This window comes from Chelonia mydas, chromosome 1, assembly GCF_015237465.2.
Source record: "Chelonia mydas isolate rCheMyd1 chromosome 1, rCheMyd1.pri.v2, whole genome shotgun sequence".
NCBI classification, from domain to species: Eukaryota; Metazoa; Chordata; order Testudines; family Cheloniidae; genus Chelonia; species Chelonia mydas.
Genome location: NC_057849.1, coordinates 263,930,663 through 263,956,849, shown reverse-complemented (window position 1 = coordinate 263,956,849; position 26,187 = coordinate 263,930,663). Strand labels below are relative to the sequence as shown.

Here is a 26,187-nt window from a genome sequence, read left to right as displayed (position 1 = left end):
AGTTAATTTGTCTTTTTAAGAGTTAATATTTTCATTAAAAATAAGTCCCAAATGCCTTTTGTAGTCCCACTTGATAGCATTCTCCATTTGGAGGTCATTCTGCAAGTGATTATTTTTTCTGTTGTTCACCTGATTTCTAATAATCCATGCTAATAATAAATAATATTAAAAACAGCTGCAGTGGCACAGGAGCCAGCAAATAGAGCTGTAAACAGGGGAGTTTGTGGGAAAGACTAAGAGCTAGGCAGAGGAACAGACAGGCTAGTGAAGGGAGCGTGTGGTGTTCTGGCAGTGTTTTGGTGTTCGTTGGAGGTTTGTTTTTCTGTGGGTGGTGGTGTTTTGCTTTGGTTTGTGTTTCCCGGACTAACAGGACTTAGGTGAGAAGGCTGACAGATACAGAGGCAGCAGTGGTAGTGACCCAAGCAGTGGAAGACACAATGAAGATGTCTGGATGTGGAGGCTGCAGCATGTACATGATCCTGGAGGGGGTACCTGAAAAGAGTTTCATCTGCCTGAAGTGCCGCCTGGTAGAGCTGATGGAAGAAAAGATCCAAGGATTGGAGATGCAGGTGGAAACTCTGGTTGAGTTTAGAAGGGGGTTCGAGCGGATGATAGAGCAAAGACATGAGGAGGCTGAAGGGAAAAGCTCAGACTTACAGATGGAAGCAGGACCAAAGAACACTGAAGGGAGACTGCTGGGTGACTAAAGTGGACAGTGGAAGCATGTGACTAGGAGAAACAGGCAGAGGAAAAGACGGGCTAATGAAGGAGAAATAGAGCTCAGGAACAGATTTGCGGAGTTGGAAAATGAAGAAAAGGCACAGCAGGTGGTCACTGAAGGTGAAAGGGCAAGGAAGAAGAGAAGAGCAACTAGTCCTACAGGAAGAAGGGAAGAGTCATTGGAGAAAACACCAAATATGAGCCCCAGGAAGATACAGGATGGGTTGTAGAGGATTGCAAGAGAGACTAGGAATCGAGGGGACTTGCAGCCAGAGGGAACAGGGGATAGACCAGAGAATCGCACCATCACCAGGAAAAGGCAGGTCTGTGTGATTGGGGATTCCATACTGAGAAGAATAGGCAGGCCTGTAACCCGAGCTGATCCAGAGAAGAGAAGGTTGTGCTGTCTGCCGGGTGCTAAGATACGGGATGTGGACCTGAGGCTGAAGAGGATCCTAACAGGAGCAAGAAAGAATTCACTGATAGTCCTTCATGTGGGAAGGAATGATACGGCTAGATTCTTGCTGGAGCATATCAAGGGAGATTATGCCAGGCTGGGGAAGACGCTTAAGGAAATCGAGGTTCAGGTGATCTTCTGTGGGATTCTGCCTGTTCCTAGAGAAGGGCAACAAAGGTGTGACAAGATTATGATGATCAACAGATGGCTCAGGCAGTGGTGCCATAAGGAGGGCTTTGGGATGTATGGCCAGTGGGAAGCATTCATGGACAGAGGACTGTACTCTCGGGATGGACTTCACCTGAGTAGGGAGGGAAATAGACTTCTAGGATGGAGGCTGGCACAACTGATTTAAAGAGAGCTTTAAACTAGGAATTTGGGGGAGATGTCCAGGTAATCTCCACACAGGATTTTAACATTGAGAGGGAAGAAAACGAAGTAAGAAAGGATACAGTCGTGGGTAGGAGAATGGACGTGAGGAGGAAGGGTAGTGTAGATACCAGTCTAATGGGTGATACTGGCAATAGAATGTCTATGCCTAATTGGGTAAAGAATGTGAGCGAAGCCAAACGGCAAAAATTAAGATGTTTGTACACTAATGCAAGGAGCCTAGGTAACAAAATGGAGGAACTAGAGCTACTGGTGCAGGAAGTGAAACCAGATATTCTAGGGTTAACAGAAACATGGTGGAATAGTATTCATGACTGGAGTACAGGTGTTGAAGGGTATGTGCTGTTTAGGAAAGACAAGAAATAAGGGCAAAGGTGGTGGAGTACCATTGTATATCAATGATGAGGTAGACTAAAGAAATAAGAAGTGATGGAATGGATAAGACAGTCTGTCTGGGCAAAAATCACATTGGGGAAGAAAGCTACTAGAGCCTCCCCTGGGAAAGTGCTTGGGCTGTGCTATAGACCACCGGGATCCGATCTGGATATGGATAGGGACCTCTAATGTTTTTAATTAAGTAAATACTAATGGGAATTGTGTGATCATGGGAGACTAACTTCCCAGATATAGACTGGACAACAAGTGCTAGTAATAATAATAGGGCTCAGATTTTCCTGGATGCGATAGCTGATGGATTCCTTCACCAAGTAGTTGCTGAACCAACAAGAGGGGATGCCATTTTAGATTTGGTTTTGGTGAGTAGTGAGGACCTCATAGAAGAAATGTTTTTAGGGGACAACCTTGGTTCGAGCAATCATGAGCTAATTCAGTTCAAACTAAATGGAAAGATAAACAAAAATAGATCTGTGACTAGGGTTTTTGATTTCAAAAGGGCTAACTTTAAAAAATTAAGGAAATTAGTTAGGGAAGTGGATTGGACTGAAGAACTTGTGAATCTAAAGGCAGAGGAGGCCTGGAATTACTTCAAGTCAAAGTTGCAGAAACTATCAGAAGCCTGCATCCCAAGAAAGGGGAAAAAATTCATAGGCAGGAGTTGCAGACCAAGCTGGATGAGAGAGAATCTCAGAGAGGTGCTTAAGAAAAAGCAGAAAACCTACAAGGAGTGGAAGATGGGAGGGATCAGCAAGGAAAGCTACCTTATTGAGGTTAGAACATGTAGGGATAAAGTGAGAAAGGCCAAAAGCCATGTAGAGTTGGACCTTGCAAAGGGAATTAAAACCACTAGTAAAAGTTTCTATAGCCAGATGTGGTGGGGCGGTGCCCTACCCCCAGGCCAGATTGGGCTACAGCAGGCCAGAGCGGCTGTGCAGACAGGCAGCCAATCAGGGAGCACGTGTTAGAGAACCAATCAGGGCTGAGCAAGAGGCAGCCAATCAGGGCCATACTAGGCCCTATATAAAGGCTACCCAGGTAAGAGGCAGGCAGTCTCTCTTGGGCCTTCAGAGCGTGAAGGTCTGTCTTCTGCGCGAGGAGACTAGCACCAGGGACAGCGCAGTGCTGTGCAGGCGGGGGGAGCAGAAGGGAACTCCTGCCGGTACCTGCCAGGCTGTGGGCCCTGAGAAAAGGGTCTAGCCCCTTCCACCTTGCACTTACACCTGGCCGTTAGGAATGGCCATCACGGACTGCACCAGACCCCTGCCAACAGGGGTTAGACTTTGGGGTGTGGTTGGCCATTGTGGCTGGGGCAAAGAGAAGAACTCCTGATAACACCCCCCCCTCCCCGAAGGGGGTGAGCGTGGACTAGGGGGCACTGCTGGAGGGCAGTGTCCTGAAGAGGACCCCGCGAGAAGGGAGCAACGTGGGTCCAGACACCAATAGAGGGCGAGAGACGGACGGGACACCACCAGCGGAGGGCGCTCCATATGGACTGAGCTAATTCCCGGACTGAACAACAGGAGGTGCCGCGGTGGTGAGTCACACCATATAAAGAAGAAGTGGGACTGCTAAACGCTGAGGAGGAAGTGGAGGTTAAGGATAATCTAGGCATAGTCCAATATCTAAACAAATACTTTGCCTCAGTCTTTAATGAGGCTAATGTGGAGCTTAGGGATAATGGTAGGATGACAAATGGGAATGAGGATATGGAGGTAGATATTACCACATCCGAGGTAGAAGCCAAACTCGAACAGCTTAGGGACTAAATCGGGGGGCCCAGATAATCTTCATCCAAGAATATTAAAGGAACTGGCACACGAAATTGCAAGCCCATTAGCAAGAATTTTTAATGAAGCTGTAAACTCAGGGGTTGTACCGTATGACTGGAGAATTGCTAATATAGTTCCTGTTTTTAAGAAAGGGAAAAAAATGTCATCTGGATAACTATAGGTCTGTTAGTTTGACATCTGTAGTATGCAAGGTCTTGGAAAAAACTTTTGAAGGAGAAAGTAGTTAAGGACATTGAGGTCAGTGGTAATTGGGACAAAATACAACATGGTTTTACAAAAGGCAGATTGTGCAAAACCAGTCTGATCTGGTAACAGATTTTTTTAGACAAAGGAAACGCAGTGGATCTAATTTACCTCAGTTTCAGTAAAGCATTTGATATGGTTCCACATGGGGAATTATTAGCTAAATTGGAAAAGATGGAGATCAACATGAAAATTGAAAGGTGGATAAGGAACTGGTTAAAGGGGAGACTACAACGGGTCACACTGAAAGGTGAACTGTCAGGCTGGAAGGAGATTACTAGTGGAGTTCCTCAGGGATTGGTTTTGGGACCAATCTTTTTATTACTGACCTTGGCACAAAAAGTGGGAGTGTGCTAACAAAGTTTGGATGACACAAAGCTGGGAGCTGATGCCAATACAGAGAAGGACTGGGATCTCATACAGGAGGATCTGGATGACCTTGTAAACTGGAGTAATAGTAATAGGATGAAATTTAATAGTGAAAAGTGCAAAGTCATGCATTTACGGATTAATAAGAATTTTAGTTATAAGCTGGGGATGCATCACTTGGAAGTAACAGAGGAGGAGAAAGACTTTGGAGTATTGGTTGATCATAGGATGACTATGAGCCGCCGATGTGCTATTGCTGTGAAAAAAGCTAATGCGGTCTTGGGATGCATCAGGCGAGGTATTTCCAGTAGAGATAAGGAGGTGTTAGTATCGTTATACAAGGCACTGGTGAGACCTCATCTGGAATAGTGTGTGCAGTTCTGGTCTCCCATGTTTAAGAAGGATGAATTCAAACTGAAACGGGTACAGAAAAGGGCTACTAGGATGATCCGAGGAATGGAAAACCTGTCTTATGAAAGGAGACTCAAGGAGCTTGGCTTGTTTAGCCTAACCAAAAGGCTGAGGGGAGATATGATTGCTCCCTATAAATATATCAGAGGGATATATAGGAGGGAGGGAGAGGAATTATTTAAGCTCAGTACCAATATGGACACAAGAACAAATAGATATAAACTGGCCATCAGAAAGTTTAGACTTGAAATTAGACGAGGTTTCTAACCATCAGAGGAGTGAAGTTCTGGAACAGCCTTCCAAGGGGAGCAGTGGGGGCAAAAGACATATCTGGCTTCAAGGCTAAGCTGGATAAGTTTATGGAGGGGTTGGTATGATGGGATAGCCTAATTTTGGCAATTAATTGATGTTTGACTATTATTGGTAAATATGCCCAATGGCCGGTGATGGGAAGTTAGATGGGGTGGGATCTGAGTTACTACAGAGAATTCTTTCCTGGGTGTCTGGCTGGTGAGTCTTGCCCACATGCTCAGGGATTAGCCGATCGCCATATTTGAGGTCGGGAAGGAATTTTCCTCCAGGGCAGATTGGCAGAGGCCCTCGGGACTTTTCACCTTCCTCTGCAGCGTGGGGCATGGGTCACTTGCTGGAAAATTCTCTGCACCTTGAAGTCTTTAAATCATGATTTGAGGACTTCAGTAGCTCAGACATAGGTTAGGGGTTTGTTACAGGAGATCCTGTGGCCTGTGTTGTGCAGGAGGTCAGACTAGATGATCATAGTGGTCCCTTCTGACCTTAGTCTATGATTCTGTGATGTCAACCAGGTAACAATATGGGCCAAGATTTCAAAAAGTTGCTAGTTATGTTAGTTGCCTTTGTTTTTGGGTGTGCAATTTAAGACTGTTGCTTTCAGAGGATCAATTTTTAGCACTTTTGAAAATCCAGACCCCTTGAAGTATCTCCGATTGAGCACCCAAACTCACTAGTTTTTGAAATTCTTGGCCACAACACAGTTCTATATTGAAAATATATTTGTTATCTACTAATTACTTTCGATGTTTTGGCATCACCTGTTAATAAAGACATCATGTAAATTACATACTGATTGCAAATGTTCATATACTGAACTCATGCTCAGATTTTGCCTGAATATTAATATTGGTCAGATTGGCTAGTAACCTTCTCATTCTTCCTTCCTCGACTTCTTAAGGATGGGTGCTGAACTTAATTTCCTCCTTCCCTAAATGGTGGGATATTTCTCCTACTCTTATGTGCCACAAGGAAGAGCAGTACAGTTTTAGGTTTATTTTTAAAGTGTAAACATGTTTATTATTAAGAAAACTGACCTTCAGTTCTTGCCTTTCAAATTTACCAGTTGTCTTGGGTTTGCTATCTTTTGTCCCCTCCTGTAAGCATCTAACAGCCTGATAGTTAATGTTAGCCAAGTGCATTCCCTTTACGTCTTTGACACTTGAGAATCCTCCTCTATTCTGTGAAATTGTTGACCATCTTCCCGTCTGTGTTGTCTTAGATTTGGGCTTCTACAGTGTTCGCTTTTTGGAATGGGAACTTGTTTAGCAATTTTACATATTGTACAATATAATAAATATCTGTGGTATGACAAAAAAATACACTTGCAAAATTTGTAGTCAGTGATGTTTTACCTAAGCTGCCAAGCTCCACCATGTTTCCTTAGTACATTTTAAATATGAAGTTTATTGAGTGGGGAAGGAGATGGCCTGAATACTAAACTATAGCCTAATTATTATCATAGTAACAGTTATTTTGAGTATTATTATTAAATGTCAGTTTGGTTTTGATAAGTGCAATTTCTGCTCCTTTTCCCCAGCACTCTTGGTACAAAAGTACTTTAGTATACATACAGGGAAGTAGGAGCCAACTCTCCAAGCATGTACCTTGTTTAAAGTTTTGTTTTGGAAGTCCTCTAACCTCTTGCACACACGCTAATTTAAATATTTCAGATACTTCTTACTAAGTTTGTTTTTGTTTTTTACTTAATTTAAATCTCCAGGCAATAAATATGAAGTTCCTGTGGAGAGTGGATTAGCACATGACAAAGGCCTTGAAATTTTATCTCTATTTGTTAATATGAAAACAACAGATCTGCCAGAAGAGGCTGATAGTATTGTAAGGGAATGCAAAGGTATGTAGTTTGCTAGTTTTTATTTTATAATCAGAAATATTTGTAGTTTTTAGTTTCTACTTTATAGAAATAAAGTAAGGGACATTAATTCTGTAATACAGCATCATTTTAAATGAACACCACAATTTACTACTGGACCTCTGCTTGTAAGCCAAATGAATGGTTATCTTGGTTTTTGACTATACAGCTTTTTCTACACCCTTCTCAATCTGTTTAGAGTACATACAGAAAGAGTATTCAAATGAATTCCCAAAAGTTTCATATCACAAGCACATACATAGACAGCTTATTCTGTTTGCCTGGTCTCCAGCCTCTCAAGGCCTTTGTTGAAGAAACAAGAACCTGACCTGACTTTCTCATCAACAGCTAAGTTTAACTATTGGATCCTTTTGCTTAACAGTTTATCCCCACTTAAGATTAACCTTTTTCTTCATGTTTTTCAGGTTCCCCTCTTGTAGTGTCATTGATAGGTGCATTATTACGAGATTTCCCTAATCGTTGGGAGTATTACCTCAGACAGCTGCAAAATAAGCAATTTAAAAGAATAAGGAAATCATCATCTTATGATTATGAAGCACTTGATGAAGCCATGTCCATGAGTGTTGAAATGTTAAATGAAAATTTTAAAGACTATTATAAAGATCTTTCTGTCCTTCAAAAGGATGTTAAGGTGCCGACTAAGGTAATAACAGCAAAACTTAAGTTTTATAGTTAGTGAGATAGAACTCCTCGCTTTAAAAGAAAAAAAATACTGGTTTTAATAAATGTGTATGACCTAATGAAAAGAATTTATCACAATGGAGATTAAAAAAAAAAATACTGTAGCAGACTAGCTCCATCGTCCTATCGTATCTTAGTTTGATATTTAACCAAAGAGGTTGTAACTGAATAGCTGTTGAAATAATATACCTAGCTCTTATATAGCTCTTTTAATCACTTTAATTGATGTAGCCAAAAGTTGAAAAAGCATATCAAAAGTGGTTAGCAGTTGAGATAGGTTGAGTGAGTAAGCATGCTCACCATTGGTCAGAACATGCAGATGAATGAAGGCAGACACAGATGTGAATTAAATGGTTTCCACTGGATTAATTTAGTGCTCCTTCCCAGTGTTACGTGCCTCATCTATCTCTCTCATACCAGGCATTTCACTGGGCCTAGTGCGGGGTTATATAGCTCCCCGCATGTGACCCATAACTTGGGACAGACTCTCCTCAGCTCACTTCTGATTCCTCTTGCCCTGCCCATATAAGGATGTACTCAAGTGGTATCTGGATCTGTGAAGAGTTCTGGTCTCTGCTTTTCCTTAAGCAAAGTTCAAAATCCTGGGTGTAATTTAAGAATATAAGAACGGCCATACTGGGTCAGACGAAAGATCCATCTATCCCAGTATCCTGTCTTCTGACAGTGGTCAAAGCCAGGTGCCCCAGAGGGAATGAACAGAACAGATAATCATCAGATGATTCATCCCATTGCCCATTCCCAGCTTATGGCAAACAGGCTAGGGACACCATCCCTGCCTATCCTGGCTAATAGCCATTGATGGACCTATCCTGCGTGAACTTATCTAGGTTTATTTTTTTAGACTCTGTTATAGTCTTGGCCTTCACGACATCCTCTGGCAAAGAGTTCCACTGATTGACTGTGTTATGTGAAAAAATACTTCCTTTTGTTTGTTTTAAACCTGCTGCCTATTAATTTCATTTGGTGATCTCTAGTTCTTGTGTTATGAGGAAGAGTCATAACACTTCCTTATTTACTTTCTCAATGCCTCATGATTTTTATAGACCTCTATCATCTTCCCCCTTAGTTGTCTCTCTTCCAAGCTTAAAAGTCCCAGTCTTATTAATCTCTCCTCATACGGAAGCTGTTCCATGCCAGTGATCATTTTTGTTGCCCTTTTCTGAACCTTTTCCAATATATCGTTTTTGAGATGGGGCGACCATATCTGCATGCAGTATTCAAGATGTGGGTGTACCATGGATTTATATAGAGGCAATATGTATATTCTGTCTTACTTTCTATCCCTTTCTTAAGGATTCCCAACTTTCTCTTAGCCTCTTTGACTGCTGCTGCACATTGAGTGGATGTTTTCAGAGAACTGTCCACAATGACTCCCAAGATCTTTCTTGAGTGGTAACAGCCAATTTAGACCCCATCATTTTATATGTATACTTGGGATTATGTTTTCCAATGCACATTGCTTTGCATTTATCAACATTGAATTTCAGCTGCCATTTTGTTGGCCAGTCACCAAGTTTTGGGAGACCCTTTTGTAGCTCTTCACAGTCTGCTTGGGACTTAACTATCTTGAGTAGTTTTGTCTGCAAATTTTGCCACCTCTATTTATCCCTTTTTCCAGATCATTTATGAATATGTTGAATAGGACGGGTCCCAGTACAGACTTAGATTTACCTCTGCAATGTGGCCCTTTAGCCTTTATCTGTGCTGGCCATCAATTGCAAACTGTAACAGAATAACATTACTGTAAATTCCTCATTAAACTTCCACATTCTATTCCCTTTATCTTGCCTCCATGATACTGCGAGGAAGGTGAAATAACTCTGTGCCTCTGCCAGTTTGGCCCAGTGGGAAAAATTCTTTCCTGATCCTGATCCTGGCAGTCAGACCTGTAGCGTTCTAAAAACAGCTTCTATACTACCACTGTGGGAAGGGAGGGTGGGGCAGGCAAAGGGGATAAAAGGCCCTGAAAGTACAGGAAGAAATTTAAATTATTAGGAGAAGAGGGACAAGCATCGGGCCAATCAGTTCCTTGCTCTACCCCAGCTGGCAAATGAGAGCCTGAGAGCCAAGGGAGGAAGAGGTGCCTAGCCTGGATACGCAGGCTCTCTCCCTTGTGGGCTGTCTATCCCACTCCCAATCTGATCAATATTTCCTCCCCCGGCACAATCTCCTCCAAGAACCAAAACAGTGTGTTTGTTAATGGTAGCCTGTGTTGCTACCTATCATGGCTTTTGATGAATACCATATATTTTCACTTATTTTAATGTTGTCTTCAAATTCGTTGATTACCTCCCTATGCAACTTGCGTCTTAAAGCAGACTACTAAACAAGTTTGACTTCTATTTCAAAACTGCATAGGTATAGTAAGATTATTAAATGAAATTAGTTACTAATGGCGTATGGCTTTTACCAAAAATATACAATATTGACTGTGTGTAAAATAATAAACAAAATAAAAAATTAAAATAATTGCTATTTAAAATGTGTGATCCCTACTCTGAGAAAATATATTGTACTCATATTCAAACAAATATTTCTGGAGCTCTAGCTTCCCACGTATCCTACCCATTATTAGCTTTTGAGGAAACATCACCAGAGAATCCTACTTTAAGACCCCCTAATGTGCAGAATGAGGGTTTTGTATCTTTGTGACTTCAATCAATTTGTGACTACATTCAAAATGGTGTGTCTGGGAAATATTTCTGTATTGGATCAAGGAAACCTCTCTTTTTGTACCGTTCATATATGAAGAGAGATTCCGATCATTGGGATTTGCCTGAGGTGTTTGGTAGGTGTCTCCTTTTGATGCTGACACTGTCAGTGGGTGTGCTTTCCAGGTGCTTACTAGAATGGAAATGTACTTACTGCATTCTACTATAGACTATAAGTTGATCAAGGATAATACTTTGAAATGGATTAAAAGATCAAAATGCAGGTCTGCTGAAGTCAGTTGGGTGTCCCTAGCCTCCATTTGCCAGAAGATGGGAATGGGGATGGATCACTTGATGATTACCTGTTCTGTTCATTCCCTCTGAAGCACCTGGCATTGGCTAGAACACTGGGCTAGATGGATCACTGGTCTGACCTAGTATGGCCGTTCTTATGTTCTGATACAGATACCCAAAGTCCTAGGTTGTCTTTTTAAGATAGTTGGCATTCATAGGAACCTATTTAGATGCAGTTCAACTGAATGCCTTCCATCCCCTTTCAAAACTTCAAGACACTTTAGACTTACTGGGAAAGTATAAGACAGAGCCAGATGGTATCAGAAAGGGTTAGATTAAGAATGTTGGTTCTTATGGCATGTTTCCACATGAAACACTTTCAGAGATCTGTGGCTATATCATGCACAAAGCGTGAGGGGCAGGATTTGGGTAAGACACGTTTTGAATGTACCTTGATAAAAAGTATTTCTTTACTTTAGAAGTAAAGGTTAACTCTTTGGTTTGTGTCAGTCTAGTATTTACAAGATATAAGTAATAAAAAATAAATCCAGTATTACAGGTAAAAAGTCCTCTTAAATAATCCTACCCTTTTCCAACCAACAAATTAAGTAAACTAATACAAGTCTTGCTCCCCTCTCCCAAAAATGAAAACCTCTTGTAACATTTTCCTCAAACCCAGATCTAGCGTGTGTCCTTACCATGTTTGTCATTTTTTTTCTTGGTACATTTTAAATACACCTGGCCACCTGGTCCAACGGTAGTCTAAATATTTTGGATATCAGACTCCCCTTCCCTTTCCCTCTAGTTATTTTAAGCAAAGATTCTATGTGTGTTTGCTTTGGAGATTGAAATCCCTCCTCAAGAACTTCAGGCATTTCTTGGCAATATTTAGTGCTAATAAAATGCCTAAAGTGCATTTTTATGTAAACCTAGATTGACCTGTGATCTAGTTTGGTATGGAAAAGTTAACTTTCATAGAATATCAGGGTTGGAAGGGACCTCAGGAGGTCATCTAGTCCAACCCCCTGCTTAAAGCAGGGCCAATGCCCAGTTTTTGCCCTGATCTCTAAATGGCCCCCTCAAGGATTGAACTCACAACCCTGGGTTTAGCAGGTCAATGCTCAAACCACTGAGCTATCCCTCCCCCCACACTTCACTGACCTCATTGTTTTGTCTGTTGTGTAAGAAGTTTTATGCATTACAAATTAAATAAGTAATTTTGTGACCTCTTGTAATTTTGGGGTAATAGTCATATTGCTTCCTTAGTCCTACCCCTTTTATGTTTTAAAATGTTTTTTTAGGTGCTTTGTATTCTTTGGGATATGGAGACTGAAGAAGTTGAAGATATTCTGCAAGAATTTGTTAATAAATCTCTCTTATTTTGTGATCGTAATGGGAAATCATTCCATTATTATTTGCATGATCTTCAACTTGACTTCCTCACAGAGAAGAATTGCAATCAGCTTCAGGTAGAGTAACCACTAGTTTATATTTACTCTTTAACATTGGTCAGCCTCGTGTGTTAGATACACTTCTGTAAAAGAAAATAGCCATGGTCTAAAATCATTCTTATGTTACAGAATGTTAAATACAGTTAACTTTAACTATGCCTATTAAGTTAAACAGTTGTTTTTTTTCCCCTCAGTCATTCATTTTTGACTATTTTGATACTGAGTAATTTGAAAACATTGAGCTGGGCTGACATTGGGCATGTTTGGAATTATGTATTTCATATATTTCTTCTCTTGTCTTATGTTTCTCTGGCTATAACCCATTGCTAGTAGAAGATGATGCAATATCCACATCACTATATGATATCAAGAAGTGTTAAGATGACACTAGAATTGGAATTACCACTTCTATTTTGGTCTATTTTAAACGCAGAAAATAGAAAAGTTTGTGCATATTGGTGGTCTCTTGAATGAAACCTTAGGGAAGGAATGAGAAAGTGATTGCAAATAGTCTGTTTTTCTCAGATTCTCTTCCCTTCACCTTCTAGCACACACTCATTTAACAAAACTAACAGTGAGGAAAGAAAGCAAAAGAACAACAACAAAAGTTACTTATGTAAGTTACAAAGGGCTTTACTACTCAAGGCTGACTACAAGCATAAAACCTTTAAAATTTAGATCTTAAAAAAATAGTTTCCCATGTTTCACTTCCAGTTTAGTTCCATAATTGGAGCATAATGTTTCCAAATTCATATCTTGGACATACCAAATGGTCAGCACATTCAAAGCTCAGTGGATGAACTTGGAGAATAAAGTTAAAAGTAGGTCAGGCAAAGGCTGAACTATTATTAATTTTGGTTATTTAAACCCATAGTAGTACTTAAAATAGATCGCATTATTTTCTGGAAGCTAATGACGAGAAAGGGCGTAACAGGGCATCGTCCTGCTCCCTTCTTTTTTTTTTAGCCAAGAAATGCTTGGAAATCTTTTTTTTTTTTTGCAATTTATGCCTTTTGCAATTTATGTACAGTGTCCTTTCCCACCACCTTTACAACTTGTGCAGCTCAGAATTTACAATAGCATACACTTGGCAACAGCACGCTCAGCCAAGGCTGAGGGAGACAGAATGCGTCTTCCCTCTGAGTGATCTCTCCTGGCTCCGCCTCTGAAATGCCTCCCAGGCTCTCTTCCTCCCTAAGCGCTTCATTCTTGTGCTTTTTCTACTTTCTGGATAATTGGTTAATTAGCCTTGATGCACTCTTCTTCCCATCCACAATCTGTCAATTTACAACTTTGGCCTGCAGGCTTACTCTGGGGTGATTTAATTGGTGATCCAGTGATCAAAGTGATTTTATTTTGTAAAGTGTTTTATACATTTACAGTGTTTGACAAATATGGTGTGATGTTGCCAGAACTTTGGGATTTCCTTTAGTGAAAATATGGTCCTGATTTAGACGTGGGACTACCCGAAAGATATTGTGGAAAAATGTTGCAGGAGAAAAATTAATCTTTCAGATTAGTGAATTTAGATGTTTTTCACTTCTTGCACATTTTATAGCAATGGTAATTAAAATTTTGAGTTAATTCATTCAATACAATATTTTAAAACCAAAAACCAATAGAAATATTTTAGCCCAGGATTTGATATAGTATTAATTGAAAATTTTATTGCTGTTGCAGGAGCTGCATAAAAAGATAGTAAATCAGTACATGAAACATTATCAACTACATATACCTACTCCAGCTCAAGAGGACTGTATGTACTGGTATAACTTTCTAGCATACCACATGGCTAGTGCCAACATGCAGAATGTAAGTTCAGACTCACGTCTCCTTTCTCCCACAACCACATATTGTCTCCCTACATAACTGTATCCTACAAAAGTCTCTTCCTCAATGTTGCAAAAATCCTGTGATTTCATTGCAAGTCTTTTAATATTTGGTGTGGTGTTGGTTGATTTTTGTTGGCTTTTGTTGTTGTCATTGTGTTTTTACACAAAAACCAAGCCCCAGCTCTTAGAATCAGGTGGTTATGCCAAAATCTTTGTTCATTTAAAAAGGTAACTTTCTAGCTGTCTCATAATTGCAGAGAAAAGCTTAACAACATGAACCTTAAAGGCTCAAAAACCAATAAAAATAAAAAGAACCCCAACTTTATTATTTTAAAATTTCATGATTTTTTGGGAGCCTAATATGACAGAGGACAATATTGTGGACAAACTTTAATTAATTAAATTAAATCTCATTGAGTTAAGATTAATGTTGTTGTAGTTCATTGTATTAAAAATGCAGGTATTTGTGGTGTTGAGATTATATGCAACTTCTCTAGGAGGAGGGGGTATGCTAATGTAATTCCTTTGATTATCATCACTCTGAAGCCATGCACTGGAGAGATTTGAATATACTAGTTCAAACTGGATTTTCCAGGGAGCCACAGACAGACGATTTTTGGATAAAATAGCCTGGTTTCAAACAGACTCAGGGCCTCCTTGATCCAGCAAATGGGCAGGACCACTGGTCCACCAGAGGGCCCCAATCCTTAGGGAAGGATTCAAAGGACTTGGCCTACTGGCTGGGTCTGTTATGAACTTGTGGCCGCAGAAGAAACCCTTTTGTGCATTTTAAGGACTAATCACCTGACAGAGCCCGTGTTGGAGTTGGGTTGATTTCTGGTAAGCTTATTAGCATGCATGTAGTTTTGCTTATGGTTTTTAATGTTTTTTCTGTACTTTACTGCCTTTGCCCTAGGAATAAATAGAAAGAGCTATGTGGTAACTTATAACTCTAGGTAATCACTCTGTTATTACTCTCTGAAGAGAAAGTAAGCAAACCTGCTTAGGCAGAGACCCTTTCTGAGAATAATACAGTAAAGGCAGAGAACTGTGCAGCTTGGAAATACCCTAGTCAGAAGGGAGAGAGACTCAGGTCTCCACCCAAGACAGGTAATAGCTGGGGAGCTGGAAACCAGAGAATGCATGCCCCTTGATGGATCACTGCAGTGAAATACAGGTGCAGTTGTCCTGAACTGGGACACCTACCTTGTGATTTTTAAATACTTCGGATTCGCCATACTGCTTCCTTCTTATATTACAAGTAGCTTGTTTTGGCTAGGGGGAAATCCTGAGGGAGGGGAAATAGTTTAGATTAACTATCTCATCAGATTTAATTTTTGCTCTCACCATAGTTCTGTTATGTTGTATGTGAGCCATTCTGTGGCTATGGAGTTGGGGGATGTCTACATCGATGCCTTCATCTATCTTTCTTACTGGGTTTTGTATTCTGTTTGACACTGGTCAAAAAGAGAAATTTTGTCATTTAATTTTTTCTTCCTATTTGTATTTTTTTCAAAATATGAAAAATTTCAGTTAGCTCTATAATTGGATGAAAAATGGGAGGGGACGCTTTATGGAAAACTACATCAGCTTCTCCCATTTTTTGTTTGAGCTTTGAACTTTTGTCAGTTTCAAAATTAGAAATGTTTTCATTGGGTTTTAGGTTTCTAATTATTTGTATAATATAAGTAAGAGATCATTTGTTTGCAGGGTCCTTATTCATGTTGTATTCTCTTGAAACTCCATTTGTGCTCAAGCATTAAAAAAAAAGAAATTATAGGGTTTTTTGTTCTGTTATTTTTAGGTTGTAAACTTTGAAGCATAGGATTGTCTTTCATTTCTACAGCACTTAGACTGGTGCTACCAGAAAGTAACAAAAATAATCTGGTAGGGTAAATTGGGGATGCTTGGAAAAAGATTACTAAGAGATTGAATCTGAAAAAAGTAACAGCTGGTCAGCCATATGTAATTTACATAAAATATAACTTTCATAACTTTTCATTTTAATTTTTTGTAATGGAACATTTCTTTAAAGATCAGTTACTCGCTGGCTAGGACACATTCAAAACAAGATGTCCTGTGTCCATATCTGGGATACAAGGCATTCAAATTCTTCAAAGAAGTGGTTAGGGTTTTCAGTCTCACGTACTTGATGGAATATTTCCCTTCCCCTCCTCTCTAACTATTATAAAAATTTCTCTGATTAGAAGTGGCAGTAACACTTGCTACTGTAGGAGGGGCATTAAAGTCTGTCGACCAGTTATTCAAGTTATAAACTTCTCTGCTAAAATAGAGCTAATTAGTTTTATATAGTGTAGTGTTCTTGGGTAATCAGATTAATGCACAATAGAGGTGATGTTAGAAACAGCTTCATCCTTTTGCTAGACAGAATTTATTCCATCCGTTCTAGTTGTTTTACCCTGAAACTGCTTTAAAGTTTGGCAATGGCAGCTTTATGCATAGTAGTTATACTTTTGATTTTTTTCAGGACTGTGAAAGCTTTAAAAAGTCTTCTGTCAATGTTTGTGGGACATTCTGTTGGACTATATTCTTGTTTTTGAACATTTAACTAAAACTAATATTTGCAAAGTTTATCCTTCCTCTCTTTCCATATGTCACAGTACTAAGTGACTTCAGGCTCTGGCTGAGGATCCCTCTTTCAGGATCTTACATAGCTGTCTCTGACTCTCTCTTTAAGTGTTCATAACTGATGAGGCCTGTCCTTAAACTTTGCCAGTAATAAATTTTAGATTTTTGTGGCTTCTTTTAATATGGTGGTTTTTTCCTTTGATGTCAGTCTATTTAAGCTTTGAAGCCTTACAGGGATGTTGATTTTTACTGTACACATTTAAAAAATGCTAGACAACAATTTTATATATGCAATAACTTTTTTCCATATATATATTTGTTAAACTCATTTCTTTTTCTTACAGGAGCTTTGTGCTCTCATGTTTTCTCTAGATTGGATAAAAGCAAAAACAGAGTTGGTAGGGCCTGCCCATTTGATTCATGAATATGTAGAATATAGCCATATATTGGATCAGAAGGTATGTTACTTTAAGATAAATGACTAATAGTCTCTAACCAGACCCTGTTTTTCTGTTTGATTTCAGGTTATTAAAAATAATTAATCGGTTAGAGGCCAAAGGAAAGAGTGGTGAACTATGGAGTTGCCTTACAGTAAAGCCTAGAGGTTGGGGAAGAAAAAATAAATTCTTGGACATTTAATATGTAGATGAGTAACAGACCATAATGTATATAGTCAATGTGAAGACTGAAAATAAATAAATCATAATTTATGTAGAGGTTGTAAAAATGTTGAATAATTATAATTAGTAAGAAGTAACACTGGTAGGGTTCCTGTAGTCCCCACATCCTGTTGGGACAGATTGTGTCACCCTTGCTCGGTAAAATAACCGGTTGACTTTGAGAGCTGTTTTGGGATTAAGGAACTACTCATTGTGAGTAAAAGTGATGGTGTCTGGACCATTATTTTGGGGGAATCAGTGTAATACGTAGGTTACTTCCAAATATTCCATTTTATTAAATCTGTTTGCTCCAGGACTAAATATAAACTACACTTCTGAAAGATCAGAATTATTATGCAAGCTGCAAAAATATGAATAGTATGTTTGAAAAATGTCCATGTTCAGTTCTGACTATTATCAAACATACCTGTTTTGTTCACAGGATAGCATAGTACGTGAAAACTTTCAGGAATTTCTGTCTTTAAACGGACACCTTCTTGGAAGGCAGCCATTTCCTAACATCATACAGTTAGGGCTGTGTCAACCAGAGACTTCAGAAGTGTATCAACAAGCTAAACTGCAAGCTCAGCAAGAAATTGTTAAAGGAGCATTTTACCTGGAATGGATGTAAGTAGTTACAAACTGTCTTGATACACTGGTTTCTTGTATACTGGGAAACTAAACAACTCTTCTGAAAACTATTTTCTATGTACAATTAATCCACAAACACTTTTAGAGAGGATAATGATTTTGATAAGAAAAAGAAATGCAGCTATTTGAGGAATTGTAAATCTAAAAATTATTTCAAAAAGGCCAAAAAGATAATATGGCAAGTTAATTCAGTTGGGGTGGGTAGTGTGACAAAGCTGTGTCCTTGTCTCCGTGGGTCCCGTGTTTCTTGGTAGATTTCGCTAGCCTGAGAGGCTTACTGTGACCCTCCACGTAACCCTTCTCTCTCTAGAGACAAGGGTCACAGTCTACTGAGCCATTTTCATCATAAGCCAGCAAGGGAGGTGAGGAGAAGCTATCCTCCCTTGCACAGTCTCTGTTGTCTTCCAGTCTCAGTGATTAATGGGGGGGGGGCGGTGGAAGGGGGGAGCCTGGGCCCACCCTCTACTCTGGGCTCCAGCCCAGGGACCCTAATAGTATCATCTATAGTAGCTGACCTTTTAGAAACATGACACATACAATTCCCTGGGCTACTTCCCCACAGCAGCCCCCACTTCCTCAGGCTCCACTTCACCCTTACCTCAGGGCCTCCTTCCTTGTGCCTGATATGGTGAGTACTGCTCAGTCTCTCCAACAGCCACAACTTCCTCCTACAGTCCTGACATCCACCCCCACCTGACTAACTGGGAGGCTTTTAATTAGTTTCAGCCAGTCACTGATTGGCTTCAGGTGTCCCAATCAACCTAGTGTTCTCCCTGCCTTCTGGAAAGTTCTTAATTGGCCCCAGGTATCTTAATTGACCTGGAGCAGCTGCCATTTAACTTATCCTGGTACCAAGGATTTGTTTAGCCTGGAGCTAATATATCTATCTCCCACTACTTTTCTATGGCCATCTGGCCTTGCCCCATCACAGTAGGTAGTTGTTGTTTTTTACTTCTATACCTAAACTGTAGACTGCAAGGTTTGGTTCTTAGTGCTGAAAACAGTAATTCATGTAGATATAGAAAGAAACCATAAGAAGATAGATAGATAGATATAAACAGAAAATGTAACATGTATGGAGATAAGTCTTGGGAAGGAAGGTGAACACCCGTAGAAGACATACATGGGAGGGATTGCAAATGCTTTGGAAGATAGGATTAAAATTCAAAATGATCTGGACAAACTAGAGAAATGTTTGTCCAGATCATTGTCTGAAATAAATAGTCTGACATTCAATAAGGACAAATGCAAAGTACTCCACTTAGGAAGGAACATTCAATTGCACACATACAAAATGGGAAATAGAAAAGGAGTACTTGTGGCACCTTAGAGATTAACCAATAAATTGGTTAGTCTCTAAGGTGCCACAAGTACTCCTTTTCTTTTTGCGAATACAGACTAACACGGCTGTTACTCTGAAAAATGGGAAATGACTTCCTTGGAAGGAGTACTGTGGAAAGGGATCTGAGGGTTATTGTGGATCACAAGCTAAATGACAATCAACAGCATAACACTTGCAAAAAAAAAAGTGAACATCATTCTGGGATGTATTAGCAGGAGTGTTGTAAGCAAGACATGAGAAGTAATTCTTCCACTCTATTCAGCACTAAGATCTCAACTGGAGTATTTTGTCTGGTTCTGAGTGCCATATTTCAGTAAAGATATGGACAAATTGGAGAAAGTCCGGAGGAGATCAACAAAAATGATTAAAGGTCTATAAAACATGACCTATGAGGAAAAACTGAAAAAAATTAGATTTGTTTAATCTGGAAGACTGACGGGGGACATAACTGTTTTCAAGTACATAAGAGGTTGTTACAAGGAGGAGGGAGAAAAATTGTTGTTCTTAACCTTTGAGGATAGGACAAGAAGCAATGGGCTTAAATTGCAGCAAGGTAGGCTTAGGTTGGACATTAGGGAAAACTTCCTAACTGTCAGTGTAATTAAGCACTGGAATAAATTGCTTAGGGAGGTTGTGGAATATCAGTCATTGGAGATTTTTAAGAATAAGTTAGGCAAACACCTGTCAGGAATGGTCTAGTTATTACTTAGTCCTGCCTTGAGTGCAGGGGCCTGGACTAGATGACCTATTGAGGTCCCTTCCAGTCCTATACGTCTGTGATTCTATACTTGTCCTAAATACACTTTTGGAAGGAAAGTGCCCTACTAGTGAGCAGCAACTTAACACGTAGGTGATTGTTAACTCTTCATACAAACGTTATCCCACTTTTGGATGATCAGATCATATAGCTATCCGAGCCCTTATAATGCATGTGGCAGGTTGCAATATACGTTACTCTTATGCCCTGAAATCTGGAAGACAAAAGTGAAAGATATTAAAGTGCTCTGCAAAACATAGATGTACAGGCATTTTGTGTGTGGATTAGATTGAAAGAAGAAACCTCATTTATTAGTATTTTTCTTAAATCATTGACTATTATTTCTGTGTTGTAGAAATAAAAAATCCATGAAGAACCTCTCCCGTTTGGTTGTCCGTCCCCATACAGATGCAGTTTATCATGCGTGTTTTTCCAAGGATGGACAGAGAATAGCTTCTTGTGGTGCTGATAAAACCTTACAGGTAAAATACATAAATGTAACCAAACTAAAATAAATAAATATATATAATATGACAATCCAGACAAAATAGTACTTAAGTTTTTCTATTTTTGTTTTACTAGACAAGGATGCCAAGAAACTAGAGTACTTCAGGGGGAAAATAATTCAAAAGGATATAGACAATGGTGCCTAAATTATTTTAACTGTATAACTTATTTTGAGTCATCTTTTTATTCAGAAGGATATAGGATTATATGGTTCAAGGGTTAATATCCCCTAAACTCAGCTATAGCCAATGTAATCTAGAGATTGTTTGTTTTTTCTTTAAGTACACCCCCGGATCATTTTGCCTCAGGGCACATCTGCAATACAGCATCTGTAACGGCACAACTATGGTGCTGCAGTTGTGCCTCTGTAGTAAAGGACAGGATTTTTCCATTGATGTAGTTAATCCACCTCTCTGAGAGGAAGTGCTAGGCTGATGGAAGAATTCTTCTATTAACCTAGCCATGGCTGCACAGAGGGTTAGGTCCACCTAACTATGGTGGTCAGGGGATTAAATTTTTCACAGCCCTGAGTGACATAGTGGTGGAATTTATTAATAATACTACAATTATTAATATAATGTGAGACCACCAGACACTAATGTAACCATAAATTCCTTTAAGTCTAAAGGTCACGTATTTTATATTTTATACATTTTATACAATTGCTCTAAACATGGCTAACAGCCTAAAAATAAGCCATCAATGTATCCGACACAGTAACAAAGTATTCATAAGCATGTGGTCAGTATGCTGACAAATAGACCAGACCTAGGGAAAACCCATCTCATCCTGGTGTGCTCTAGCATGGTCTGACAGAGAGCCTTAAAATTTAAAAAAAAAACAAACCAGTTTTATTCCCTTCAACAAACAAATGATGTCATAGCCAAATACCTCTTTAGTTAACACCTAATTTGAGGCCATTGATTCTAATTTTCAATTTTAATCCAGATAAGATTTACAATCTTTTTTTCCCTCCTTTTCTCTTCCCCTCCTTCCTGCTGACCAACAGCTTTTTTGTTGCACCTGGGTTCAGATAGGCTTTACTTTTAAGATAACACTGGTATGTGGGGTGGGAAGGTCCATGTTGCCTCCTTTTAAAGACGCATTCTCTTTGTCTTATTTAAAACCATCTTCAGTCACCCTTATTGGTCAGAGGCCTTCTTTTTAGAAACTCCCTCATCTCATTTAATTATTTTTTGAACCAGACATCCTCTCTACTCCATTCATTTTGGCCTTATAATTCATTGTTTTCAAGGCTTTCCTTCTGCTTGCTAGTCAGGGCCTTTCTTTACAACACATTTTCTTAACCAAACTTAAGCTAACTCTAATTCTTTAATTTCATATTTATTCTACACATAACTATGTTGATCTAATTTTTAAGTGTCAACCAGGCCTAAATTAACCTCACACAAAAATGCTTTGCCTATTAACCTTCCTAAAAACTGAAATTTAGTTTGCCAGTGCTGGAGGAGCCCTGTACTGGTTAGTACCAGTTATCTGTATGGAAATTGTAAAACTATATGTAGACATTTAAACTGTTCTCACCACTTTTGCATAAAATATTTTATCAACCCAATGTTAGTGAAGGGGTGGTGGTAGAATGAGCTCCAGAAATGGGAGATGCGATTAGAGTAAAAATTGGGACATAAGAGGACGGCTTGCAATCAGAAGCTGGGTGAGGGGAACTTCCAAAAAGGAAAACCGAGGAAAGATGACTGATGCCAGTTTATCAGTAGTCTGCCTAGAGGGAGCCAGCCAGCTCTCTAGAATGCTAGCTGTCAGTCAACCAGTACCCCAGTAAGGTGTACGTATTCCAGACAGCCAAAGATAAGGGTAATGAGTAACTTTTTTGCAAACCTTCTTTATCCTTTTGGATTCTTACTAAGTTGAATATTCATCTTAATTCCTAGGTGTGTGTGTTAGTTTCTGGTTATACACAGTTAATGTAGATATTTAATATACTGTATATTGTTGTTTTTATTTGCTGGCTGCTACTACCAAAGCCTGATGACATCCAGTTCAGAAAATAGCTTGTGCATGTACTGTTTGTTTTGCTTTGCTGATGTCATTATGCTGTGCTTCCGTAGTTAATGGCTTTATTAGTGAAAGAGTACAAATTTCTCTTAAAAAATGTCAGTCATAAAGTTCAAGACAGAAGGGACCACTAGATTACCCAGCACTCTCACACTAAACCCAACAATGGAAATGAGACCCACAGGAGACTAGACTACATCAGAAGAAGTAGTGTTTTACCCATGAAAGCTAAGGCCCAAATAAATCTGTTAGTCTTTAAGGTGCCACCAGACTCCTTGTTTTTGTGGATACAGACTGACACGGCTATCCCCTAATAGGAGGCTAGACTGTTTGCCACAGAAAGAGAACAGGAGGGAACAAGGTACACCAGTGCTTGAGGCCCCTGCAATGGTAAAGAAATGATTAAGTGAGAAATACTCAGATAATACTGGCAAGTGACTCATATTTACATGCTGCAGAGGAAGGCGAAAATTCCCCACAGTCACTGGTCATCTGATTTGGGGGAAAATTCCTTCCTGACCCCACAAATGCTGATCCGTTAGACCCTGCGCATATGAGCAAGAACCAGCCAGCCAAGCTCCTGAGAGAGAGTGAGTGCTTGCTGCCACCTCAGAGCCCTGGCCCACCCTGCTTAGTGTCCCATCTCTAGTTGTGGCCATCCATGATATGTTATAGGAAGCAGATAAAAAAACCTCTCAGAATACATTAGTGGAGGGGAATCCCCCTGCAGGCAGCTGGCTAAAACCCTGAAGCATTAACTTTTAGGAACATGAGTGAGCCCCAGGTCTGTTGACCCTTGTCCCCCACCATCATAAGCAAAACCGCCATATAAATTTATCCAGCTCTCTTGTAAAACTAACTAAGTTGTTTTCCCTCCACAACTTCTATTGGGAGGCTGTTCCAGAACCTGACTGCTCTTATGGTTAGAAACCCTCTTATTTTCCAGCCTGAACTTGTGCATGACCAGTATATACCCATATGTTCTTGTGCCAAAATTGTCCTCTAGCTTAAACAGCTATTCACTCTCCCTGGTATTTACCCCCGCAAGCTCTTCCAGTTTTCTCTCATTAGTTAGATGCTCCATTCCTCTGATCATCCTTCTCTGCACCTATTCCAGTTTAAATTAATCTTTTTTGAATGTGGGTGACCAAATTGTACACAGTATTCCAAATTAGGTCTTACCAATGTCTTGTACAATGGCATTAATACTTCTCTATCTCTACTGGGAATGCATTGCCTAATACATCCTAGGATCACATTTTGTCTTTTTTTTCAGAGCCATGACACATTGGTGGCTCAGTCATCCTGTGATGGACTTACATGTCCAGGTCTCGTGCCTCTTCTGTCACTTCCAGTTGATGAGCCCCCAGCTTGTAGGAGAAATTCTTATTATTAGACCCCTCGTGCATGACGTTGCACTTGTGACAGAAATCCATCGTAAATACTAACTTCAGTCTTTAAGGTCATTGAAATTTTTCTGTATTGACAATACCTGCCAACTTTGTATTATCAGCAAATGTAATTAACACACTCCTACTTCTTATGCCAAAGTTATTAATAAAAATATTGAATCATTTTGTCCTTGAGGAAATCTGCTAGTAACCTCTCTCCAGTCCCATCGTTCACTATTCAGCACAATCCATTGCTTTCTCCCCTTTAGCCAATTCCTTTTTCACCTTTCAATGCTTGTACTCAGCCTCGTCTTCTCTAATTTATCTACTAATTTCCCATGTGGTACCATGTCAAATACTTTACTGTAGTCCAAATATATTAGCTATATTGCACTTCCTTTATCTAAAAAATCGTTTCTTTTCCCAAAGAAGGAAATCATGTTAGTCTGACATAGTTTACCTTTGGTAAATCCATGTTGCAATGCATCCTTTTTACCATTTAGTTTGATTAATTTAATTATTCTTTCCTTCATAATTTGCTCTAAAACCTTGCGTACTATTGAGGTCAGACCAATAGGTCTGTAATTGCCTGGATCACATTTTTTCCCTTTCTTAAATACAGATGTTAGCAATATTCCAGTCATGTGGTATGACCCCTCAATAGATAGATGTATTATAAATCCTTACTACCAGACTAGCAATCTCATGTGCCAGTTCTTTTAGTATTCTGGGATGGAAATTGTCCAGTCTCCCTAATTTGAGTGCATTAAGATCTTTAAGTTTTCTTGCAACTCAGATGTGGTCATTTCTATTTCTAGACACTCATTTTCATCATCCATACTGCTTTCATATGCATGTTCCATATGATCATAGTAATGGAAAACTGAGGCAAAGTATTAATTTAGTTTTGGGGCAATACCTAGATTATCTTTAATCTTCTTCCCATCTACACTGCATAGCAGCCCAAACTCATCCTTCCTTATTCTTTTTATTTATATCTATATTTTTATTAAAAAAACCCTCAATTTAATTTTCCTTGGCAAGCGCTAATTAAGCTTGACTTTGCAATTCTCACTTTATTCCTACATTTTGTAAACTTCCAGCTTTCTTTGCTGATCAGCCCCTTTTTCCATTTCCTATAGGCTCTCTTCTTACTCCTAATAATCACCTTGAGGTGGTTATTCATCCAGCTGATCTGAGTCTGAGCCTTTCCCTACAAGTTTTTTCCCTCTTTCTTAGGTTGAAAATTTAGCATAGTTTTTGTATAGTTCATCTGAAGAAATTTCAAGGCTCTTCTGCATTTAAGTCCTTGAGTTCTTCAATCCAGCTGCCTCCTTTAACTAATTCCCTTAACTTTCCAAAATTTGGCCTTTTGAAATAAAATATCATAGTTGACAATATGGTTTTGATTATACTTCCATTTAATGTAACCTGAATCAACTCGTGATCACTCAAACCAACGTTATTTCTACGACCAGCTCTTCTATGACGTCCTCATTACTTATTAAATCCAAATCTAAAATTGCATCACCTCTTGTGGTTCAGTGAGGATTTGATGAAGAAAACTGTCATCTATCACATCGCAGAATAACTGAGCCCAACCAGTCTTAGTAGCATTTATTCTCCAATCTGTATCCAGGAAGTTAGTTTCCCATTATGACACAATTCCCAAAAGTATTTGTTAAGGCTGTCAATTAATTGCAGTTAACGTCTGTGATTAACTGAAAGCAAAATTAATGCATTCATTTTTTTAAAGGGTGTCAATCATATACCTGCAGGCGGGGCAGGTGGCATCCCCAGCAGGAGGCTGAAGCCCCAGCCCACAGCTCTGGAGCCAGCGGAGATACTCGAGCAGCCCCAGCCCACAGCATCCTGGGCAGTAGGGGACTGGAGCAGCTCAGCCTGCCGCTTCACAGGCGGCGGAGGGGCTGAAGCAGGCTAGCACTAGAGGTGACGGCAGGGCTGGAGCAGCCCCAGCATGCAGTTTCCTGGGCAGAATGGGGGCTGGAGCTCCACACCCCACCGGGGGCTGGAGTCCTGAGCAGGGCTGAATCCCAGAGAGCCCAGCCCTGACCCTATATTTGAAAATATAGAAAATCCACCAAAAATTTATATAAATGGTGTTCTAATATTGTTTAACAGTGCAATTAAAACTGCAGTTAATCATGATGAATTTTTTTAATCGCTTGACAACCCTAGTATTTATTTCTCTAATAATATTAGATACATTACTATTCATATACGAATCTGACCCTGGGATGTATAGCAGACCTCTAACACTATCCCAATAAAACCTCTTTCACAATCCTTCCCCAAAGTGATTTTGACCCAGACAGATTCTGTTTTGT

General features: G+C 39.6%; 1 protein-coding gene across 8 annotated transcripts in view; it reads left to right on the top strand.

Annotated features, from left to right (window-relative positions):
• APAF1 (apoptotic peptidase activating factor 1) overlaps positions 1-26,187 on the top strand; it is an 88,285-nt gene that overhangs the window by 15,200 nt on the left and 46,898 nt on the right. For 6 of the 8 annotated variants that reach the window (XM_037884506.2, XM_043545530.1, XM_037884515.2 and 3 more), the window contains 7 exons: positions 6,809-6,940; positions 7,384-7,622; positions 11,928-12,095; positions 13,758-13,889; positions 16,843-16,956; positions 17,600-17,784; positions 20,263-20,389. In XM_037884506.2, coding sequence (XP_037740434.1) covers positions 6,809-6,940; positions 7,384-7,622; positions 11,928-12,095; positions 13,758-13,889; positions 16,843-16,956; positions 17,600-17,784; positions 20,263-20,389 — 1,097 coding nt within the window. Of the gene's footprint in view, positions 1-6,808; positions 6,941-7,383; positions 7,623-11,927; positions 12,096-13,757; positions 13,890-16,842; positions 16,957-17,022; positions 17,103-17,599; positions 17,785-20,262; positions 20,390-22,765; positions 22,839-26,187 lie in introns of those variants that run through there. The other 2 variants (XM_043545543.1, XR_005223156.2) reach the window with 2 other exon arrangements.